A 22838-nucleotide genomic window follows, 5' to 3' on the forward strand; every position below is an offset into this window, starting at 1 on the left:
AAAAACTTTAGACTGGGAATTAAAAGAAAAATCTATTGCTGTGACAGAAGGACTCTTGTGGTGCAGCAGTATAGTCCCTAACTCTGGTTCTAAACCCACCAGCTCCAGACATATATTATAACAGTGATGAATAAATTGATTGAAAATATAATTGTGATAGAGAAGGGAAAGCTGTCAGGTGTTTGACTATGGTGATGTAATGGTTCATGGATTAACAAAATTGAATTTTACGATGTGTTTCGAAATCTTTAAAGTTGTTATTCAGATATGGTTCAATTTATTCTATTTTTATCTTCAATGCTTCTGTGAAGTAAACACCTTGTATTTTTAAAATAATCTACAGAATTACATTTGTGTTTCAGTGAAAGACCACCTTGCTAAATCTTTTTTAAAAATATGATCTATCAAGTCAAAATTTAGTCTGAGATCATAATAAATGAGGGCTCATTTCACATTCAAACTCACTGAATTTTAAGGGGGTCTGTATATTTTTTTTAAGGAACTAATATGTTTGGGGCTATCCCAGACATTTATCGCATGATATTTGAAGATAGCTGTGAATATTGCTATGAGTTTTCTGGAAGTGGAAGATATAACAGTGGGTTAGTTGATTTTTTTTTAGTAAAGATAAACTGAAAGACTTAGCAGATAGACTGGTCTAAAAGCAGGATCTTGTAAACAGTATGGTTGACCCTTAACTGCCCTCTGGGCAATTAGGGATGGGCAACAAATGCTGCCTGGCCAGCAACATCCATATCCCGTGAATGAATTTTTAAAAAATGATTATTTTAACATTTTAGGTAGAAGTAAAGGAAATCTGAAAACTGCGATGTCACAGCTGGAATTAGCCAACATAATTAAAAATGGAAAGACTTAAGTAAGAAGAAAGACAGAGACTAAGGGAAGCTTGGAGAAAGAAAAGCAGACAGTAACAGAAAATGCCAGAGTTAAGAAAACTTAAAATGGAAAGTGAAGAAAAAACAAAAAGAGGGGGCTGGAATTAAAAACTTCCTGGAGCGGTAATGGTGATAACCCAGCGTGGGAAACTTCTTGTCTCAGGTCACAGAGGTCCTGGCTAAAGTCAAGTATATGAAACAATTTCTCCCAGACAAAACAGTTACTTCAAAAAAGTTAGGAATTAAGTTACTTCAACGTGAGGATATTAGTTTGAAAGTTTCAGACCTGAAATGTTTGGTTAGAGCCTTAGTGGGATATTCCAAGCTGAGAAAGCCCAAGATAAACGTCATGAATACTCAAGGAACAGGCTATCAAAATCTCAAACTGGAAATTGAAGCAAACAGTTAAGTCAAAACTACAGATGTGTTGAAGAAGGAAACTCTCTCTGGACTGAGTTTTGAAATGCGAAAGTGTAGGGTAAATGAGACTGTATTTTACTGAGTATCTTGAAATCTTTCAATTTAGTTATCTCTTTTACATAATGAACTTTATTGTTAAAACTAAATTTGCAGAATAGCATGTCTTTAAGTGGAAGACACCATGTTAAAATAAGATGATTCATCAAGCCAGATTTCAGTTTGAGACCCAAATTCCAGTAATAACACCAACTCAGATTCTGAAAGTCACTAACGGTAACCACACAGTAGGATGGAATATAAAGGGAAAAATACAGGGAGCTTGTCAAAGGGTACATCTAAAGACTATATAGACTGGAAAAATCAGACGGACATATATAGCCTACAGGAAGAGTTTATTGAATGTTTTGGGGATAGTTTCTAAGAACAGTATGTTTTGTTGCTGACCAGAGAGAAGTCTATACTAGACAAGGTATAGGGCAATGAGATAATGATTAATTAATGATGTGTGAAGGTGCTCCTAAGAAACAGCAATCAAAATACAAATAAATTATGCATTCAGTTTGCAGGACAACATCCAAGATTAGCAATTTCAATTTAAGTAAGAATCCATTTGAGGTTATGAAAGCAGAGCGACCTAAAAATCAAATGGCAAATTAGGGTACAGAAAAGGACAATAAAAACATAGTGGCAGACATTTAAAGGGATATTTAGAGCACACAACAGATGCATTTCAATGTGGGGGAAAAAATTTCAAGGCACGTAACTGCAGTCAACTATACCAATTCAAGGTAGCATTCCATTTAAAGAAAGGGGCATATAATTACAGAGTTGTCTGACAGGACAAAAGTTTGTACAGAATATAAACAACAAAATTGACTAAAAGTTTAATAAGGACGGAAAATTACAGTGCAACAGCAAATTACTAGAAATACTAAAAGATAGTAAGAGATTCTATAGATACCTAAAAAAGTAAAAGATTCAGTCAAAGTGAATGCTGGTCTTATAGAAAGAGAGTCTAGGAAATCAATAATGGAAAATTAGAATGAGGGAAAAGAATGGAACAGATGTCTTGCATTGGTCCTCGCCATACAGGATGTAACTAACATGCCAGTAACAGCTGCAAGTCAAGAAACGGAATGGCATAGGGTTAAGGCGAGAGGTGAAAGATTTAAAAGGGACCTGAGGGACAATTTTTTCATCCAAAGGGTGCTGCGTGTATGCAATGAGCTGCCAGAGGATGCAATGGATGGTGGTACAATTACAACATTTACAGGGCATCGGGATGAATATATAAATAGGAAGGGTTTAGAAGGATTTGGACCAAATGCTGGCAAATGGTCCTAGATTTATTTAGGATATCTGGTCAGCATGGATGAGTTGGACCGAAGGGTCTGTTTCCATGCTGCAGAGCTCCAAGAACGGACAACCCAAGTAAATTACAATTTCCAGAGATGCGGGACCAAATTGTTGACACTGCAAATTGACAAGTGCCCAGGTCTGGCCAGCATTTACACTTATTTATTTTTCTCAAAAGGTCAATGAAAAGAACAAAGAACAAGAACAGCACAGGAACAGGGCCCTCAACCCACCAAGCCTGCAACAACACATGACATCTTTCTAAACAGGCAGTGACTTTGGAAATAGGAACTAGAAGTCAATGGCGCGTGTGGCATCAGTGTTGCAACTGAGAAGGAATATTCATTTTGGTGGACTTCATCCCAGGGTCATGAAATAAATTGCCAGTAAGATGACGGATATGTTGTTTTACATTTTTCAAAATTTGGGATTCAGAGAGGCTTCACTAGAATGGAAGGGATGGTTGTCAAATTTACTGATGACACAAAAATAGGTAGGAAAGTAAGTTGCAAAGACAACTAAAGAACGTTCAAGAGGTATACAGATAGTTTTATAACCTAAGCAAAGATTAGCAAATAGAACATAATGTGGAAAATGTGAAATTGTCAATTTAGGCAGGAAGATTAGAAACAAAGCATTTTATCCAACTAGCAAGAGACTGCAGAGCTGAGATACAAAGGTATGTGCATCCTAGTGCATAAATCACAAGATGTTATATTAAGATACAGCAAGTAATTAGGAAAGCTGGTAGATTAAAAACTACAAATTCTCCAAACTGGATTTGAAATTATATTGCTGTTGCTTCACTGTTAGGACAGTGACAGCACATTTACTGTACCTATGCTACATGGACTACAGTGGTTTAAGAAGGCAGCTCACCACCACCCCCTCAAGGGCATTCAGGATGAGCAATAAATGCCGGCCTAACCAGAAACATTCATATCCATCCACAGCTGCATATATTTTGAAAATTACGCATTTGATGAGATCTCATCTATAGCGCTGCATTAAATTTTGAGCAGCACAGTTCATTATGATATACTGACCTAAGACAGGACCTCTAGTGAAACCTGGACTCAAGTTCAACTTGCTCCAGGATTATTTTTTGATTACTTCTCCGAACAGGTTAATTAGAAATATCGATGCTGTGCTTGGAGAATAGACAGCACAAATTATGAGAAGACAGGATCCATGAACTTGCTGTGTATACCTTGAATTTAGAAAGTTGATCAAATTGGTACTTTTAAAACGATAAAATCATTCAATGAAGTAGATACAGAAAAACTTTCCCCTTTAGTGGTAAAAGCTAAAACTTGTAGGCAATGTCTGTCTCCATTCAACAAAGTGAATACATTACATTAAAGTTACTATATAAACACAAACTGGTGTTTTTCAGTACCCAGATAGTTTTGTGTCAATATTGGGGTTCTTCATAGTTTTTATTTACATCTGTGCTTTGTCGTGTTTTGCCCCAAGGTCGGCCAAACTATTTTGAGATGTATTCAAGAACAGAGAAAAAATTATAATTTTGATTTATTTCACACAATAATAGTATTGCATTGGACTCTACATTATGAAATCAGTCAAAGTCTTTTGTAAAACTTTAGAATGTCATTGAAGAAACTGCAAAATCAGGGTTTAAAAAGTAAAAATTACGGGAAAAATCTGAAAGCACTTCATTTTATACAATGTGGATTCATTTAGCACTTTAAAAGTTTTTTTAAAAATCAAAGACACTTCGAAGAAGCAGAATCAAAAAGAGGTCAAAAGAGGACAACTGGAGTAAAATCCTAGTCAGTAGTAGATTTTAAGAAGTATGTTAAGGAAAGTGTTGGAGAAGAAAGGAGGTTTAGGGGAGTGCTTCTCAAATCTTTTCTCACTGTAACCGCACTTCAGAACTTAAATTGTTGCAAACCCCAGTGTGCAGTGAAGGAAGGGAGAAGACCTGTGGGAGCAGCAGAAGGGTCACTTTGAAGTTTGTGACACAACAAAGTATTGAAGCGAGGTCCAGAAAGGCGAAGACACACATGCCAATGAAGAGGTGAAAGAAATTGGCAAAACACAAGAGATTCTCAAATACCAGACTCCCACCTATTCCAATTTTAATCACTATCACTTTAAGTTACTGTCCAGATGTCCAATACCTAGTCATAGGAACTGACATTTCAAACTTTTCTGGCTTCCTACTCTCATCTCGGCTCCTTTTTTTAAATAAGCTGTCCTAATTTATTTTTTACATGGTTCAATACAAAATTCTGCTTAATAATGCTCCTGAGAAGCAATTTATTGAAGATGCCTATAAAAATACAACTGTTGTTATGAGGTAAACCTCATGACCAGGATGAACTGGAAGGCAGCCTGAAGAGAAACAGGAAATAAGTTAAGGATAGATTCCAGGGCAGGCGAGAGGAACACCGCAGCAGCTGAGGTGGTTGCAAATTTGGAATCACATGTGGGTAAACCAGGTCAGGATGGCAGATTTTCTTCCATTGTGGACATTAGAGAACCAGATGGGCTCACTATAACTGAGATTTTTAATGCCAGACTTATTAATTGAAATTGCATGGCTGCCACAGGCCTCTGCCATACTCCTTGAACTTATTAAAAGTACAGAACGAAGTAGACAGGGGAATTTGTGAGAAAGCTACTCTTACAAACTGTCTTATTTTTGCATTCCCGAATGATCTTGACACTGGGCGGTACGATCGAGTTAAGTGCTAAAACCCACAATAGTGCTTAATGTAGTATAGTCTAGCAAAATCAGATACTTCGAAATCTGCACCAGTTAGGCTACAGAGCACGTAGATAGAACCCGTAAGAGACCCAATTTACCAGAGATATTTCTTTTAGATGTTTGAAGTGAAGTATTTCCCAAGTCCGAACAAAACGTATAAAAGAAAAGTCAGTTACAAAAACAAAACACGACCAATGCTGGAAACATGAGAACAGGAATTGCTGACATTTCTCAACAAGCAGCTGAGCTGCTCGACTGCCCAAATACTTAAAGCATTTTTTTCATTGACGCCAACTAATATTTTACCTTCAAAACACAAGTTTAATTCACTTTTTCGTTCAATAGATGTAACTTTTCACGGACCCCGAAGTATTATATCGCTTGTAGCACCCACGCGTTTAAAATGAAAACTACTAAATCCCAAACGTACAGGTAAGGTGCATAAGTGTTAACTCAAAAATATTCAGCTTACCAATCGACCCGCAACCAGGCACCCGAACATTATCTCACCAAATACACCACCCCTCTATGATCAGAGCGCAGCTCTCGCCAAAGTCTGACATGTCACAAATCCTTCTCCCGTCTCCTCCTCCTACTGCTGCTGCTGCCACCGCTCACTGAACTGGACAGAAGTTTCTAGAATCCTCACTGCACCGCCGCTACCACCAGTAGGACCGCCCTTTCACCCGGAAACAGTTTGCGCATCTGCTCGTTATCCTTAGTGGGGGGGCTCTAGATTATGGTTTGTAAATGCTGTGCCTCGAGTGTAATTCATCTTTTATATATATATATATGCATTGTTCATATTTTGCGTATCCAGTACCGTTGCATCCAGCAAGTTTAATCCACTTCTATTTGATTTCGTTGACGCTGAAAGTTGATTTGACTAAATTTTCACTCGCCAACTGAATATAACACCAGAAGGCACTCTCCTTAAATCGACTGTAGTTCGGTGGGGGCGACTTTGTAAAGTTCTCCGGGCTGCAATTGCAGACGTTACAATCAAAAACCTAAAGAGCCCGGTCTTGCAAGCAGAAGCCGTTCCCAGGTTGTGCTCAGTCTGGCAGAGGGAAAAGGAATTCTTCACCCTAGTCCTAATTTCCATTTTTCTGTTCCATATTTTAGGGTTACGGTTTGGGTGATGTCCACATGTTAAATTCTACGAGAAATGAATTAGATTTAAAGTCGTTTAACTGCCACACTTTCAGGCAATGAGCAAATGACCACATATTAGCTGAATAAAAAATGCCATCACTTCTTTCCTAATTCTTCTTCCGTTTAATTTAAATCACTGAAACGTTTCCGATATTATATAACTTAAGTCTCCAACTAAATCGTAGTTCCTAATTTCGATGAAATGCATGTTTAAGAGAGGAGAAAATAACCAGCCAATTAATAAATAAAATTAGTGAGGGGGATTATGTAGTAAAAGACAAAATAAATTAGAGGACAAGGCAGTGGTGCAGGATAATAATATTCGTAGTAATATACAGCGTCGAGCAATAAGTGAGAGTGCGTAAACTGAAAAAGTGCAGCACCTGACAGAAAAAGAGTTTGATGATAAGAGGACTTATTTGTTATGAATGTCAAAATGGATAAATTGATAGCATAAAAATAAATAAATATGTACCGTCTCACACATTTACAGAGGCGTAGCTGGAAGTTGCTGATCAAGACTGTAACTTAAGGTGTGTTTGACATTTTGGAAGAACAGGCAGCTTGAAAAGGGTGGTGGGGTAGTTCTGTTAATTAAGGACAACATTAGTTCAGAAGACTAAGATATAGAAATCAGTGCATTTACATATAAATAGCTGGACTTAGAAGTAAGTGGTGAAAACCTGAAGGATCTTGAAATAGTAGTTGGAAAGAATATTTCCTCATTTGGAAGAATTTGAAAGTAGGGATTTCACAAAGTAAAAGTCACGAGGCACCTATTTAAATCAGACAATAGGCCATTTTCTTTACTTTCAAAATCGTGAGTATTTGGAACTCTGTTCATGAAAAGGCAATGGAAGCAGTGTATTTGAATATCTTTAAAGGTAGATATAGACAAATGATTTTAAAGTAAGTAAGTGAAAGATTATCAATAGTAGATTTGAGGCGACAACCAGATCAGCCCTGATCGTATTTAATGGAGGAGCAGGCTCGAGGGGCTGAATGTCATGTCTAGTTCATATGTAACAGTATAGTGCCAGTTCAGGAGCTTGATAGAACATAGAACAATACAGCGCAGAACAGGCCCTTCGGCCCTTGATGTTGTGCCGACCTGTGAACTAATGTAAGCCCCTCCCCCTACACTATCCCATCATCATCCATATGCTTATCCAAGGGCTGTTTAAATGCCCCTAACGTGGCTGAGTTAATTACATTGGCAGGCAGGACGTCCCATACCCTTACCACTCTCTGAGTAAAGAACCTGCCTCTGACATCTGTCTTAAATCTATCACCCCACAATTTGTAGCTATGCCCCCTTGTACAAGCTGAAGTCATCATCCTCGGAAAAAGACTCTCACTGTCCACCCTATCTGATCCTCTGATCATTCCAGATTCCCACCAACTGCTGAGCAAATACATTTTTTTTCAAATTCCTCTGAAATTCCTACCCCTTATCCTAAAACTATGCCCTCTTATAATTTACACTTCAACTAAGAGGAACAGTTGCTCTCCATTCATCCTGTCTGAATCCATCATAATCTTGATACCTTAATCAAGTCTCCAATGTGTTAGTCATAGGGCCCTACAGCATGGAGACAAGCCCTTTGATTCAAATTGGTCCATCCTGACCAAAATGTCCATCCACTGACCTCATTTCCCTGCACTTGGCCCATTTCCTTCTAAATCTTTCCTATCCATGTATAATGCCTTTTAAAAGTTGTTCATGTACCCGCCTCAACCATTTCAGCTGGCAACTCATTCTGTGTGCGTACCGTGTGTAAAGAAGTTGTCCCTCAGGTTCCCATTTATTCTTTCCTCCTTACCTTAAATTGGTGCCCTCAAGTCCTTGATTCCCCAACCCTGGGAAAACAACTGAGTGCATTCACCCTATCCGTGCCTCTCATGATCTGATACGCTTCTATAACATCCCGCCTCAGTCTCTACGCTCGAAAGGAAAAAGTCCTAGCTTGTCCAACCTCTCTCTATAACTCAGTCCCTTGAGTCATGGCAACATCCTTGTAAATTTCTTCTGCGCTCTTTCCAGTTTAATAACACCCTTCCGAAAGCACAGTGACTAAACTCCAAGTGCGGCCTCACAAGCGTCATGTACAACGGAATCATGCCCTCCGCTCCAACCCCAACCTCACCATCAAACCCGCAGACAAGGGTGGCGCAGTGGTAGTATGGCGCACTGACCTCTACATCGCCGAGGCCAGACGCCAACTCTCTGACACCACCTCCTACCGCCTCCTCGATCGTGACCCCACACCCGAGCACCAAACCATCATCTCCAACACCATTCACGACCTCATCACCTCAGGGGACCTCCCACCCACAGCCTCCAACCTCATTGTTCCCCAACCCCGCACGGCCCGTTTCTATCTCCTTCCCAAAATCCACAAACTTGCCTGCCCTGGTCGACCCATCGTCTCAGCCTGCTCCTGCCCCACCGAACTCATCTCCACCTATCCGGACTCCATCTTCTCCCCTTTGGTCCAGAACTCCCTACCTACGTCCGTGTAACCACCCACGCCCTCCACCTCCTCCAGGACTTCCAATTCCCTGGCCCCCAACACCTCATATTCACCATGGACGTCCAGTCCCTGTACACCTGCATTCCGCATGGAGATGGCCTCAAGGCCCTCCGCTTCTTCCTGTCCCGCAGGCCCGACCAGGCCCCCTCCACCGACACTCTCATCTGATACTTTGGATATAATAATATGTAATGAAACAGATTAATTAATGGTCTCAGTTTTAATGGTCTCTACACAACAGTAAACAGGGTAGAATTTACACTGTTTGACGCTAAGAATTGTGGGTCTAGGATTGTCTGAAACCTAAAGGCAATTAGAAGTGTATTGCAAATATATTAATAGGTAGGACAAGAAGCAAACAGTAACAGGCATTTAAGCAACTTTTTGAACTTGTAGGCAAGGTATATCCACCTTGAAGCAAATTCTAAGAATATGTCATTATGATGAAGGAAGTTCTGGATATATTAAATTGAAAGAAAATCAAATACTATGAAGATTATTTGAAGGTCATAAGATTGGACAAATGTTAAAAGCCAGCAAAAGTTATAAAAAAAAGAGAATAAGTTAGGGCCAAGAAAAAACTACATAGAAATATAAACACGTGGCCAGAGTTTCTAAAAACACATCTTGTGGCACAGTGGTAATGTTCCAAACTGATGAAGAGGTCCCAGGTTCAAGTCACATCTGCTTTAAGAGGAGTATGATAATGCATCTCAACAGGTTTATTCAATTATTTTTTAAAAAATAACAAGTAACCAAAGTGGATGCTAATCTTTTAAAAGGGAGGTACTGGGAAATTAATAATGAAAATCAAAGAAATGGTAGAAGAGTTCACCGTGTTTTGTATCTCTTCACTGCAGTAGACAGAAAAGGTGCCCAAAATACTTGAAAATCAAGGGGGAAATGAAGGGAGGAACTGAAAACAATTACAATCATTAAGAAAAAGCTACTGGTAATACTATTGACTAAAAGCTAACAAGTCTCTTGCACCTAATGGCCAGTATCCTAGGACCTTAAAAAATGGCTGCAAAGTTAGGAAATGCCTTGCTAGAGATATTCCAAAATTTGCTACATTTGGGACATAACCCCTCTGTTCAACAGAGGAAAGGGACTGTAAACTATATAAAAACAAGAAGAACTGCAGATACTGTAAATCAGGAACAAAAACAAAAGTTGCTGGAGAAGCTCAACAGGTCTGGCAGCGTCGGTGAGGAAAAAAAATCAAAGGTAACGTTTTTGGGTCCAGTGACCCTACCTCAGAAACAGACCCAAAACGTTAGCCGATTTTTTTTTTCTTCACAGATGCTGTCAGACCTGCTGAGCTTTTCTAGCAACTTCTGTTTTTGATCAGTTAACTACAGGCCAATAAACCTAGCAGGTCAAAGAAAAATGCAGGAATTCATAATTAAGCATTTAAAGCAGTATATTTAGAAAATGGTCCAATCTAGGAGTTGATGTGAAAAATAAATTGTGATTGAATAAATTATTAGAGTTTTTGAGCTGTAACAAGGTGAATAAATCAGAACCTATAGATGTGGTGTACTTGAGGTTTCCCAAAGATATTAATTAAGGAGCCACAATAAAAGGCTATTGCACAATGTAAGAATTCATGGTATAGTGGGTAACATATTAGTGTGGCATGCAAATCAGGTACACACTGTATGAAGGTCATAAAACATGGGTTCCTTATTCTGTGTGTCAAATAATTATAATCTCTTAACATTGGATAATCATAGCTGATACTCCAGGTCCAATGTTTAACTGCTAATTTCTAATCAGCTGATTCAGTTGGTAGAGCTCATATGATTTTCCGTGATTTGGAGGTGCCAGGTGTGACTGGGATGGACAAGGTCAGAAGTCTTACAACACAAAGTTATGGTCCAACAAGTTTATTTGAAATCACAAACTTTCACAGCACTGCCCCTTTATCTGATGAAGTTCACCTGATGAAGGGGCAGCACTCTACGAGCTTGTGATTTCCAGTAAATTTATTTGACCAGAACCTGGTGTCATGTAAATTTTGATCATGATTTTCCATGATCATGAGACCCACATTACCTCGTTTCTCAGAGATAACGGGATCTCTCACAACCTCTTGAATTCCATGGTGCTGTCCCACTAAGGTCTCCAGCAGCTGCGTGCCCACCTTTCTGCCACTTTGCAGTCCTCTAGCCACTGTTATAAAACTTTAATCTGCCCTTGCTCCTCAGAACTGTGACTTACCAGTCCTTGACATCTTGCTGCCATTGATAGTTATTACCCTTTTTCCTCTCTCTTTCCAATGCTTCTTGCCCACCCCTTCTTCAGATTGTGCTACAGGTTCAGCCTCCAGAGTCAGGCTACTGGTTGTTACACTGAATGCCTCATGCAGCGCCCACGTAATTCACCAATCCACCAACCAGCATCCCATCCGGATGCACCACCACTTGGGTATTGCAACTGCTGTGCCCAAGACTGCAAGAAATCAGAGTTGTGAAAGCTGCCCAGTCCATCATGAAAACCAGCCTTCTTTCCATTGACTCTGTGTACATTGGCTTGGGAAAGCAACCAACATAATTAAGGACCCTTCCCATTCTGGTTATACTAACTTCCATCGGGCAGAAGATACAGAAGTTCGAAAACACATACCAGATTCTAGAACACCTTTCCCACTGTTTACAAGTTCACGAACAGAACTCTCATATCCGAGCTGATCTTTCTCTGCAACCTTTTTCTGTAGCTATAACACTCTATTCTACATTCTGTTTTATTACTCTGATGTGCTAATGTATGGTGTGATTAGTCGGGTTATCACACAAAATGATACTTTTCACTGTATCTTGGTGTGTGATAATAATAAATCCAACCACAGGTGGATAAGTTCTCCTGACAAAGGATCTTGTCCCTGCAGGAGATGCCCCTCAGTACGCAAATCACACCATCCAATCCTGCAAAGTCCAATATTAGGATATTCAGGTCCCATTCACATCCCTCACTGCATGGATAGAGATTGGATTATTAATAGGAAGCAAACAACAGTGATAATTGAGTCATTGTTAGGTTGATAAGTTGTTACGTATGGTGTTCCACAGGAACCAGTGTTGGGCCTGACCTTTTACAACCTACATGAATTACTTGGTTGAATGGTCTGTGTATGGAAGTTAAATCTGCTGATGACAAAGATAGACACGAAAATGGATTACCAAAAAAGTATAAAAAATGTCTACAAAGGGATTTTAAAGTAAGCTAGTAGCTATCTGCATTAGTAGATATTTGAAGGAAATCAAGGACTATTGAGGACAGATGGGGAAGTTGAGGTCCTTTTCAGTTCAGCCGTAAAATGCTCAAGGTGCCAAATGATCAACCTGTGCTAAATCTTGTTTTCTTATGTTTACTGTAGGGAACCTATTGGAAAAAGGGGCTGAGGTGACCTACACCCAAATCCTGGATTAGCAGTGGTATTGACTTTGCAACTGTCAGCATTCCATCATTACTTAGCCAATTATAGAACTCCTGCCTTAAACCGATGGTTGTGGGTTCAATTTGCACTCCAGATGCAGTAGAAGGGGCCATCTTTTGAATGAGACATCAAACTGAGGTATCATTTGCTGCTCAGATAGATGTAGAAGGTACCCTGGCCCGATTATCTATTTCAGTTTTCCTCAAATTGTTCTCCCCACAGCAAAATTTAAACTCCTGGAAACATAGGCACCAACAACATTCTGAGAACATATATCTGAACGGGCAGGATTCTTGAACTACAGATTCTTGGGCACAAGGGTACAAAGTAGCTGATGAGTGCAGGTCTCCAACTATTATGTCTGTCCTAAAAGAACTCTACTTAAAATGTCACTAATTAATCAAAATTTAGGTCAGCATTCATGGTGTTTATGTCTTTGAAGTGCTCTCAATTATCAAGACATGGTTCATTAGTTAAGACTGAAATGAGGAACAATGCCTTCCTTCAGAACTGTGAATGCTTGGAATTCTTCAGCCCAGGTGGTAGTGACTAGTCAGTCATTGAATATTTTCAAAGCTGAGATGTGTAGATTTTAAGACTTTAGGGCAGTAATTGCTAAATTATTTTCCAATATCGTGCCATTTAAACAATTCAAAACGAACATGGCCCCAACGTTAGTAAAGAAAATGCAATAAATCGTGAAAATGGATGGTATTGGTAATTGCATAGAAGGGGGTGAGGATAGAATAATTAATGGTGCAGAGCCAGGTAAAGACACATGAGCAGGCGCTCAAGTTCTAGTGATTGGGAGGATAACAAAATGACATTCTCAGACCACCACACCCCCAAATCTGTAATGAAACCCTGGCCATTTAACAGCCACTGACTCATGTGGAACATTACGTCACCCTCAGACAAAGTATCTGATAGTTATGTTGCTTAACAAAATAATCTATGGAACAAGGGTGTGTGAATAGAGTTATGGTACAGTGTGTACATTGTTTAATTGAATGGGGAATCAAGCTTGAGGAGTGAGCAGCCTGCTTCTGTCCCTTTATTCCTCTCTTCTGATGCTGACTGCAGGATCTCCCTGGTCATTGAAAGAGTACATGGCCAAGAGAAAAATTAAGATTCAACACATGATGGGAGATATGTTGATTGTTAAACTTCTGTTGCACTATTAGACAACTGCCATTATATTCCCAATGACAATTGTGAGCTAGTAAACAATGTCAACGGGAAAATTAGCTACCTGCCATATTATTTAAACGCTATATAGGGACAGCTATGTATTACTCCAGAGCTAAACCACTCAGTTAAGACTGGCTTGTGACAAAGAATGAAGAGTATCTGATAGAATTCATGCAAAGTTGCACAAATGTAAGGCCAGTGAGTCTGAAAATCCATTTACTTGAGATTCAGACTTACCACAGGTATGATCACTCAAATGTATTATGGTCAACCAACTGTTTAATGAACATCTGATGCAACAGTGAGGTGGCTTTTTCTAGCAGACTAACATATGCGCTTTGTTGACTGTGGAGTTAAGGCTAGTTCAAGATCGATAAAGGAGATTGCTCCTTGCATGGAGAACAATCAGAACAATGGATAAGCTTCCAGCTGTAGTGAGAAGGCCTGGAATGAAGGAGCAATTTCTTTACGAGAAAAATACATGATTATTAATGGGATACAAGGAATTGGAAGAAACTATAAACAAGTGTTTTGTATCTTTCTTCGTTGCAGATGTAGCACCACTTTTGACAAAGGGAGGACCCAATAGATCAGTTAGTCTATAAAATGTGAGGCTGGATGAACACAGCAGGCCCAGCAGCATCTCAGGAGCACAAAAGCTGACGTTTCGGGCCTAGACCCTTCATCAGAGAGGGGGATGGGGTGAGGGTTCTGGAATAAATAGGGAGAGAGGGGGAGGCGGACCGAAGATGGAGAGAAAAGAAGATAGGTGGAGAGGAGAGTATATGTGGGGAGGTAGGGAGGGGATAGGTCAGTCCAGGGAAGACGGACAGGTCAAGGAGGTGGGATGAGGTTAGTGGGTAGGAGATGGAGGTGCGGCTTGGGGTGGGAGGAAGGGATGGGTGAGAGGAAGAACAGGTTAGGGAGGCAGAGACAGGTTGGACTGGTTTTGGGATGCAGTGGGTGGAGGGGAAGAGCTGGGCTGGTTTAGGGATGCGGTGGGGGAAGGGGAGATTTTGAAGCTGGTGAAGTCCACATTGATACCATTGGGCTGCAGGGTTCCCAAGCGGAATATGAGTTGCTGTTCCTGCAACCTTCAGGTGGCATCATTGTGGCACTGCAGGAGGCCCATGATGGACATGTCATCTAAAGAATGGGAGGGGGAGTGGAAATGGTTTGCGACTGGGGCAAGTGCCCCCACACCTCCTCCCTCACCCCTATACCAGGCCCCAAGATGACTTTACACATTAAGCAGAGGTTCACCTGCACATCTGCCAATGTGGTATACTGCATCCACTGTACCCGGTGTGGCTTCCTCTACATTGGGGAAACCAAGCGGAGGCTTGGGGACCGCTTTGCAGAACACCTCCGCTCGGTTCGCAATAAACAACTGCACCTCCCAGTCGCAAACCATTTCCACACAATCAGCCCAGCTCTTCCCCTCCACCCACTGCATCCCAAAACCAGTCCAACCTGTCTCTGCCTCCCTAACCTGTTCTTCCTCTCACCCATCCCTTCCTCCCACCCCAAGCTGCACCTCCATCTCCTACCCACTAACCTCATCCCACCTCCTTGTCCTGTCCGTCTTCCCTGGACTGACCTATCCCCTCCCTACCTCCCCACCTATACTCTCCTCTCCACCTATCTTCTTTTCTCTCCATCTTCGGTCCGCCTCCCCCTCTCTCCCTATTTATTCCAGAACCTCACCCATCCCCCTCTCTGATGAAGGGTCTAGGACCGAAACGTCAGCTTTTGTGCTCCTGAGATGCTGCTGGGCCTGCTGTGTTCATCCAGCCTCACATTTTATTGTCTTGGATTCTCCAACATCTGCAGTTCCCATTATCACAGCTCAGTTAGTCTAATCTCTGTCATTGCCACACTTGAGAATCAATGATGAAGGAGGTAAATAAAATCAGGCAAAGTGAACATGGTTTTGTATTAGGGATTATTTTGTTTGGAGAATATATTAGATTCATTGAGTGTAGTGGATGAAGGGAACCAGTGGACGGAATTTTCTGATCTGGTGTCAGGCATCAGAAGACTTAAAAAACCAGCCACTACCCTTTCCCTTCCCAACCTTTCATGATAAAGCCCCTCAACCACCACCCCCAACCCCTGGGATTTTGGGCCAATCATTACAACTGAATGGTCACATGGTAGTGTTTTCCTCACATCTCTTCCCGGAAATGCAATGTCATGTCCTGCCCGTAGCCGCTGGCTAATTAGAGACCAGCAACCATTAGTGAAGAACAGTGCTACCTCCGTGACTAAAGGTGCAGGTGTAAAGAGCAATTCGAAAGTCCAGGTGCATGGGAATGGACCACCCCGAGTCCTTGGTCAAGGCAATACTCAGTGGGTTCTCCCTCCTAATCAATAGTCCTGGTGCTCAGATGTAGTGACCCTGACCCAAAATATCTTACAGGAAAGTGCCATCCTTACTACCTGCACTATCCTGGCAGCTATTACATCCCAGCTCAAGCATAAGTGAAGACTGCACTTGACCAAGTAAGCAACACTACAAACAGTCTTGAGATAGAATACCCCAAGGCCTCGCTCATCATAACTACATGAAAGGTTAATGCACATGATAAGAGCTCTTTGTGTTAGAGTGATTTATCAGAATGGTTAGAGGATTGAATAATTGACAGGAGTTGAGTTGCAGTGAATGGATTATTTCCAGCTTGGATAACTGCAACTCATGGAGCACTCAGGGATAGGTTTTGAGCCCTCAACTGCTTGTGATCTATGTTCACGCTTGTGTGAAGAAATTGACCATATTGTTGCCAGACGTGCTGTTGAATCAACTGTAGATCAAAGCAAATTGTGAAGGACACACAAAGTGCTTGCAAAGAACTAGCGCTGGATTGAAGTTTGCATAGTCTTACCAGACCATAGAACTGAACTCTCATTAAAAAGAGATAACTGGTGGTGGTTTAATGTGAGGCTCATCATGACTCAGGTGATGGGAAAGAAAGAGGCGTGTCCTTCATGGTAACCTCAGCTGCTATGGGAATTTAACTGACATTTGTGGCATCAATCTGCATTGCAAATTAGCCAGTGAGTATAATGTGGGAAAAGTGTGAGATATCAATACAAAAAGGTTGATTATTATTTAAAAAAACAGTCAGCACAGATTGGGACTCTATTCATAGGAGTTTAGAGCATTGAGAAACAATCTTGCTGAACTATTTACATTTCTGAGAAGGATAAGAGCAGAGAAAACGTCTCCCTTCATGGGGGAATTTAGAACTAGGAGATTCAGTTTAAAACTTAGTGGTCTCCCCCTCAAGATGGAGATAATGAGGAATTATATCCTTTCAAAATACAAACATTTGATAGAATTCATTGTTACCTAGAGCAGTGGAGGATGTTTCATTGAATATATTGAAGATTGAGTTTAACCAATTTTTGATTGGCAAGCGAGTGAAGACTTGCACGAAAAATATTGTTGAAACCACGATCAGATCAGCCACAAATCCACAACTTGATTCAATGTCAGAATTGCCTCTATGGTACGAATAGCCTAGACCCCCTATTTCTTACAGTTTCATATAGCACATTCCATGGCCTCAACGTAGTACAAAGCCCTGTACAGCCACAATGTAGGAAACATGACATCAATTTGGGCTCAGCAAATAGTAATGACTTGATAATTGATGTTTGTGATGTTAGTTGAGCAATAAATTATAGCCATAACAGGAAGGATATCTCCCCTGGTCTTGAACGAATGGTGCAATGGAAACATGTAGATTTACCAGAAGTGGCAAACAGCATCTTGATCCAATATCTCATCTGAAAGACAGCACCTCCAACAGTGCTGCACTCCCTCAGTACCACACTGGAGTGTCAGACAAAATTTATGTTATGTTCTTAAGTTCCTGGAATGGGTATTGAACCTGCAGTGGGTTTTTTGAAGGGGAGGTCATGTCTCACCAACTCTGGAGTTTTTTTTTTGAAGAAGTGATGAAGATGATCAACAAGGGTAGAGATGTTGTCTACTTAAACTTCATTATGGCCTTTGACAAGGTCCCTCAAGGCAGACTGACACAGAAGGTAAAGTCACACAAGTCTGGGGTGAGCTTGCCAGATGGATTAAAAAAAAACCGGCAAGGTCAGAGAATAACAGGGTAGCAGTAGAAGGGTACATTTCTGAATGGAGGGCTGTGTCCAGTAGCATTCCTCAGGGATCAGAGTTGGGACCTTTACTGTTTGTAATTTATATAAATGATGTTGAAGCAAATGTAACTGGTCTTATTAGTAAGTTTGCCGATGACACAAAGGTTGGTGGAATTGTGGATAGCGATGAGGACCGTAAAAGGATACAGCTGGATATAGATCAGTTGGTGACTTGGGCAGAGAGATGGCAGATGGAGTTTAATCTGGAAAATTGAGAGAGAATGCATTTTAGAAGGTCTAATCCAGATGGAAAATATACAGTAAATGACAGAACCCTTAACAGTACTGATACGCAGAGGGATTTGGGTATACAGGTACACAGGTCAGTAAAAGTGGCAATACAGGTGGAAAAGGCAGTCAACTAGGCATACAGCATGCTTGCATTCATTGGCTGGGGCATTGAGTTTACAAATTTACAGGTAATGTTGCAGCTTTATAGAACCTTAGTTAGGCCGCATTTGGAATACTGTGTACAATTCTGGTCATCATGCTACCAAAAGGATGTGGTGGCTTTGGAGGGGGCACAGAAAAGATTTCCCAGGATGTTGCCTGGTAGTGATGGCATTAACTATGAGGACAGGTTGGAGAAACTTAGGTTGTTGTCACTGCAACGACAGAGGTGGAGGGTGACCTGATAGAGGTCAGCAAGATTATAAAGGGCATGGACAAACTGGACAGTCAGAAGCTTCTTCCAAGGGTGAAGAGTCAGTTACAAGGGGCCATGGGTTTAAGGAGCAAGGTTTAAAAAGTGATATATATGAGGCAAGCTTTTTTTTTAAAACATAGAAGGTGGTGGGTGCCTGGATCTCACTGCCAGGGGAGATAGTGGAAGCAGATACAATTGTGACTTTCAAAGGGTCTCTTGACAATACATGTATAGGATGGGAATAGAGGGATATGGTCCCCAGAAGGGTAGGGGGTTTTTTAAGTGTGATGGGCGGCATGTCGGTGCAAGCTTGGAGGGCTGAAGGGCCTGTTCCTGTACTGTAATTTTAGTTGCTCTTTGTTCTAAAGTTCAGAAATAAATCAACATACTCTATAGAGATGAAAACCTGAGTTTCTAAAGTTTATTGTAATAAAATATATAGGTTTCAGCTAAACTCTTCACATTTCCTGGTGAGATGACTTATGGTCATCCTCTTTTAAGGCTACTCATTTATCTGTCAGTGGGAGAATTGCCAACCAGCATTTTAAATTTCCTAGGCAATTCCCTCATCTGGTCCTCCGAATATCTGGGCCATTACAATCAGCTCCTCTTCCTGCACCATACAGACACTTCTTTTCTTAACTTTACATTATATGGCTGTTCCTTCACTATCACTAGGTCAAAATCCTAGAACTCAAGCAACCACATCGACCGCAAGGGTTTGAGAAGGCAGCTCAGTACCACCTTACCAAGGACAATAATGGGTGGATAACTCATGCTGTCCTTTCCAGCAAGGAGGTGGTAGATAGCTTTGTAATTAGAAATGAGTTGAAGGGTTATGGAGATAATGGGAACTGCAGATGCTGGAGATACCAAGATAATAAAATGTGAGGCTGGATGAACACAGCAGGCCAAGCAGCATCTCAGGAGCACAAAAGCTGACGTTTCGGGCCTAGACCCTTCATCAGAGAGGGGGATGGGGGGAGGGAACTGGAATAAATAGGGAGAGAGGGGGAGGCGGACCGAAGATGGAGAGTAAAGAAGATAGGTGGAGAGAGTGTAGGTGGGGAGGTAGGGAGGGGATAGGTCAGTCCAGGGAAGACAGACAGGTCAAGGAGGTGGGATGAGGTTAGTAGGTAGCGGGGGGTGCGGCTTGGGGTGGGAGGAAGGGATGGGTGAGAGGAAGAACCGGTTAGGGAGGCAGAGACAGGTTGGACTGGTTTTGGGATGCAGTGGGTGGGGGGGGGGAAAGAGCTGGGCTGGTTGTGTGGTGCAGTGGGGGGAGGGGACGAACTGGGCTGGTTGAGGGATGCAGTAGGGGAAGGGGAGATTTTGAAACTGGTGAAGTCCACATTGATACCATATGGCTGCAGGGTTCCCAGGCGGAATATGAGTTGCTGTTCCTGCAACCTTCGGGTGGCATCATTGTGGCTGTGCAGGAGGCCCATGATGGACATGTCATCAAGAGAATGGGAGGGGGAGTGGAAATGGTTTGCGACTGGGAGGTGCAGTTGTTTTTTGCGAACTGAGCGGAGGTGTTCTGCAAAGCGGTCCCCAAGCCTCCGCTTGGTTTCCCCAATGTAGAGGAAGCCGCACCGGGTACAGCGGATGCAGTATACCACATTGGCAGATGTGCAGGTGAACCTCTGCTTGATGTGGAATGTCATCTTGGGGCCTGGGATGGGGGTGAGGGAGGAGGTGTGGGGACAAGTGTAGCATTTCCTGCGGTTGCAGGGGAAGGTGCCGGGTGTGGTGGGGTTGGAGGGCAGTGTGGAGCGAACAAGGGAGTCACGGAGAGAGTGGTCTCTCCGGAAAGCAGACAGGGGAGGGGATGGAAAAATGTCTTGGGTGGTGGGGTCGGATTGTAAATGGCGGAAGTGTCGGAGGATAATGCGTTGTATCCGGAGGTTGGTAGGGTGGTGTGTGAGAACGAGGGGGATCCTCTTGGGGCGGTTGTGGCGGGGGCGGGGTGTGAAGGATGTGTCGCGGGAAATGCGGGAGACGCGGTCAAGGGCGTTCTCGATCACCGTGGGGGGAAAGTTGCGGTCCTTAAAGAACTTGGACATCTGGGATGTGCGGGAGTGGAATGTCTTCCCCTACTGCATCCCTCAACCAGCCCAGTTCGTCCCCTCCCCCCACTGCACCACACAACCAGCCCAGCTCTTCCCCCCCACCCACTGCATCCCAAAACCAGTCCAACCTGTCTCTGCCTCCCTAACCGGTTCTTCCTCTCACCCATCCCTTCCTCCCACCCCAAGCCGCACCCCCCGCTACCTACTAACCTCATCCCACCTCCTTGACCTGTCCGTCTTCCCTGGACTGACCTATCCCCTCCCTACCTCCCCACCTACACTCTCTCCACCTATCTTCTTTACTCTCCATCTTCGGTCCGCCTCCCCCTCTCTCCCTATTTATTCCAGTTCCCTCCCCCCATACCCCTCTCTGATGAAGGGTCTAGGCCCGAAACGTCAGCTTTTGTGCTCCTGAGATGCTGCTTGGCCTGCTGTGTTCATCCAGCCTCACATTTTATTATCTTATTATTATGAAGGGTTATGGAGAGCAGGCAGGAAAACAGAGTTGAAGCTTCTCACCTCCATTTCCCACTTACTAACCTCATCCCGCCTCCTTGACCTGACCGTCCTCCCCACCTATCTTCTCCTCTATCCATCTATCTTCGGTCTGCCTTCCCCTCTCTCCCTATTTATTTCAGAACCCTCTCCAGTGAAGGGTCTAGGCCCGAAACGTCAGCTTTTGTGCTCCTGAGATGCTGCTTGGCCAGCTGTGTTCATCCAGCTTCACGCTTTGTTATCTTGGATTCTCCAGCATCTGCAGTTCCCATTATCACTGAGTCCAGTGGTATCAATGTAGATTTCACAAGCTTCAAAATCTCCCCTCCCTCTACCGCATCCCAAAACCAGTCCAGCTCATTCCTGCCTCCCTAACCTGTTCTTCCTTTCACCTATCCCCTCCTCCCACCTCAAGCTACACCCTCATTTCCTACCTACTAATCTCATCCCACCCCCTTGACCTGTCCGTCCTCCCTGGACTGACCTATCTCCTCCCTACCTCCCCACCAACACTCACCTTTACTGGCTCCATCCCGGCTTCTTTAACTTGTCTGTCTCCTCCCCATCTATCTTCTCCTCTATCCATCTTCGATCTGCCTCCCTCCCTCTCCCTATTTATTTCAGAACCCTCTTCCCCTCCCCCATTTCTGATGAAGGATCTAGGCCCGAAACGTCAGCTTTTGTGCTCCTGAGATGCTGCTGGGCCTGCTGTGTTCATCCAGCTTCATGCTTTGTTCTGGATGTGAGTTTGCTCGCTGAGCTGGACGGTTAGCTTTCAGACGTTTCGTCACCATTCTAGGTAACATCATCAGTGAGCCTCTGACGAAGCGCTGGTGTTATGTCCCGCTTTCTATTTATCTGGTTAGGTTTCCTTGGGTTGGTGATGTCATTTCCTGTTCTTTTTCTCAGGGGATGGTAGATTGGCTCCAAATCAATGTGTTGTTGATGGAGCTCAGGTTGGAATGCCATGCTTCTAGGAATTCTCGTGCATGTCTCTGTTTGGCTTGTCCTAGGATGGATGTGTTGTCCCAATCAAAGTGGTGTCCTTCCTCATCTGGAGCCAATCTACCATCCCCTGAGAAAAAGAACAGGAAATGACATCATCAACCCAAGGAAACCTAACCACATAAATAGAAAGCGGGACATAACACCAGCGCTTCGTCGGAGGCTCACTGATGATGTTACCTAGAATGGTGACGAAATGTCTGAAAACTAACCTTCCAGCTCAGCGAGCAAACTCACATCCTGAACCTCAACCTGAGCTACAAATCTTCTCAAAACTCACACTTTTTTATCTTGAAGCCAAAATGAGATCAGTCACAATCGTATCAAATGACAGAGCAGGTTTGAGCACCTGAATTGCCTAATCCAGCTATACTGGCATAGAGTCATAGATATGTAATGCACAGAAACAGACCCTTTGGTTCAACCCTTCCATGCTGACTGAATATCTTAAATAAATCCAGTACCATTTGCCAGCATTTGGCCCATATCCCCCTAAACCCTTACTATTCATATACCCAGCCAGGTGCCTTTCAATTGTTGTTATTGTACCAGCCTCTCCCAATTCCTTTGGCAGCTCATTACATACATGTGCCATCGTCTGTGTGAAAAGGTTGCCTCATACATCTCCCCTCTCGAGCTTTGGACTCCCCTACCCTGGGGAAAAGGCCTTGAGTATTTAACCCATTCAAGCCACTCCATAAGGTCACCTCTCAGCCTCC

The 22838-nt window shown here is 42.6% G+C and overlaps 2 protein-coding genes across 3 annotated transcripts in view; both read right to left on the reverse strand.

Annotated features, from left to right (window-relative positions):
* hikeshi (heat shock protein nuclear import factor hikeshi) overlaps nt 1-5992 on the reverse strand; it is a 37482-nt gene extending 31490 nt beyond the window's left edge. Inside the window, exon 1 of the mRNA XM_048532461.2 lies at nt 5879-5992. Coding sequence (XP_048388418.1) covers nt 5879-5908 — 30 coding nt within the window. The 5' untranslated portion in view covers nt 5909-5992. The remainder of the gene's footprint in view (nt 1-5878) is intronic.
* Nucleotides 5993-6459: 467 nt separating this feature from the next.
* The window catches only part of eed (embryonic ectoderm development), a 48028-nt gene continuing 31649 nt past the window's right edge, over nt 6460-22838 (reverse strand). Inside the window, exons 13-14 of one of the 2 annotated variants that reach the window (XR_007247720.2) lie at nt 17078-18104; nt 6460-6565 (exon numbers count right to left, since the gene is read on the reverse strand). The gene's annotated coding sequence lies outside the window, so the exon portion shown is untranslated. The remainder of the gene's footprint in view (nt 6566-17077; nt 18105-22838) is intronic. The other variant, XM_048532460.2, reaches the window with a different exon arrangement.

The sequence above is a fragment of the Stegostoma tigrinum genome, chromosome 6, assembly GCF_030684315.1.
Source record: "Stegostoma tigrinum isolate sSteTig4 chromosome 6, sSteTig4.hap1, whole genome shotgun sequence".
In the NCBI taxonomy this organism is placed as follows: domain Eukaryota; kingdom Metazoa; phylum Chordata; class Chondrichthyes; order Orectolobiformes; family Stegostomatidae; genus Stegostoma; species Stegostoma tigrinum.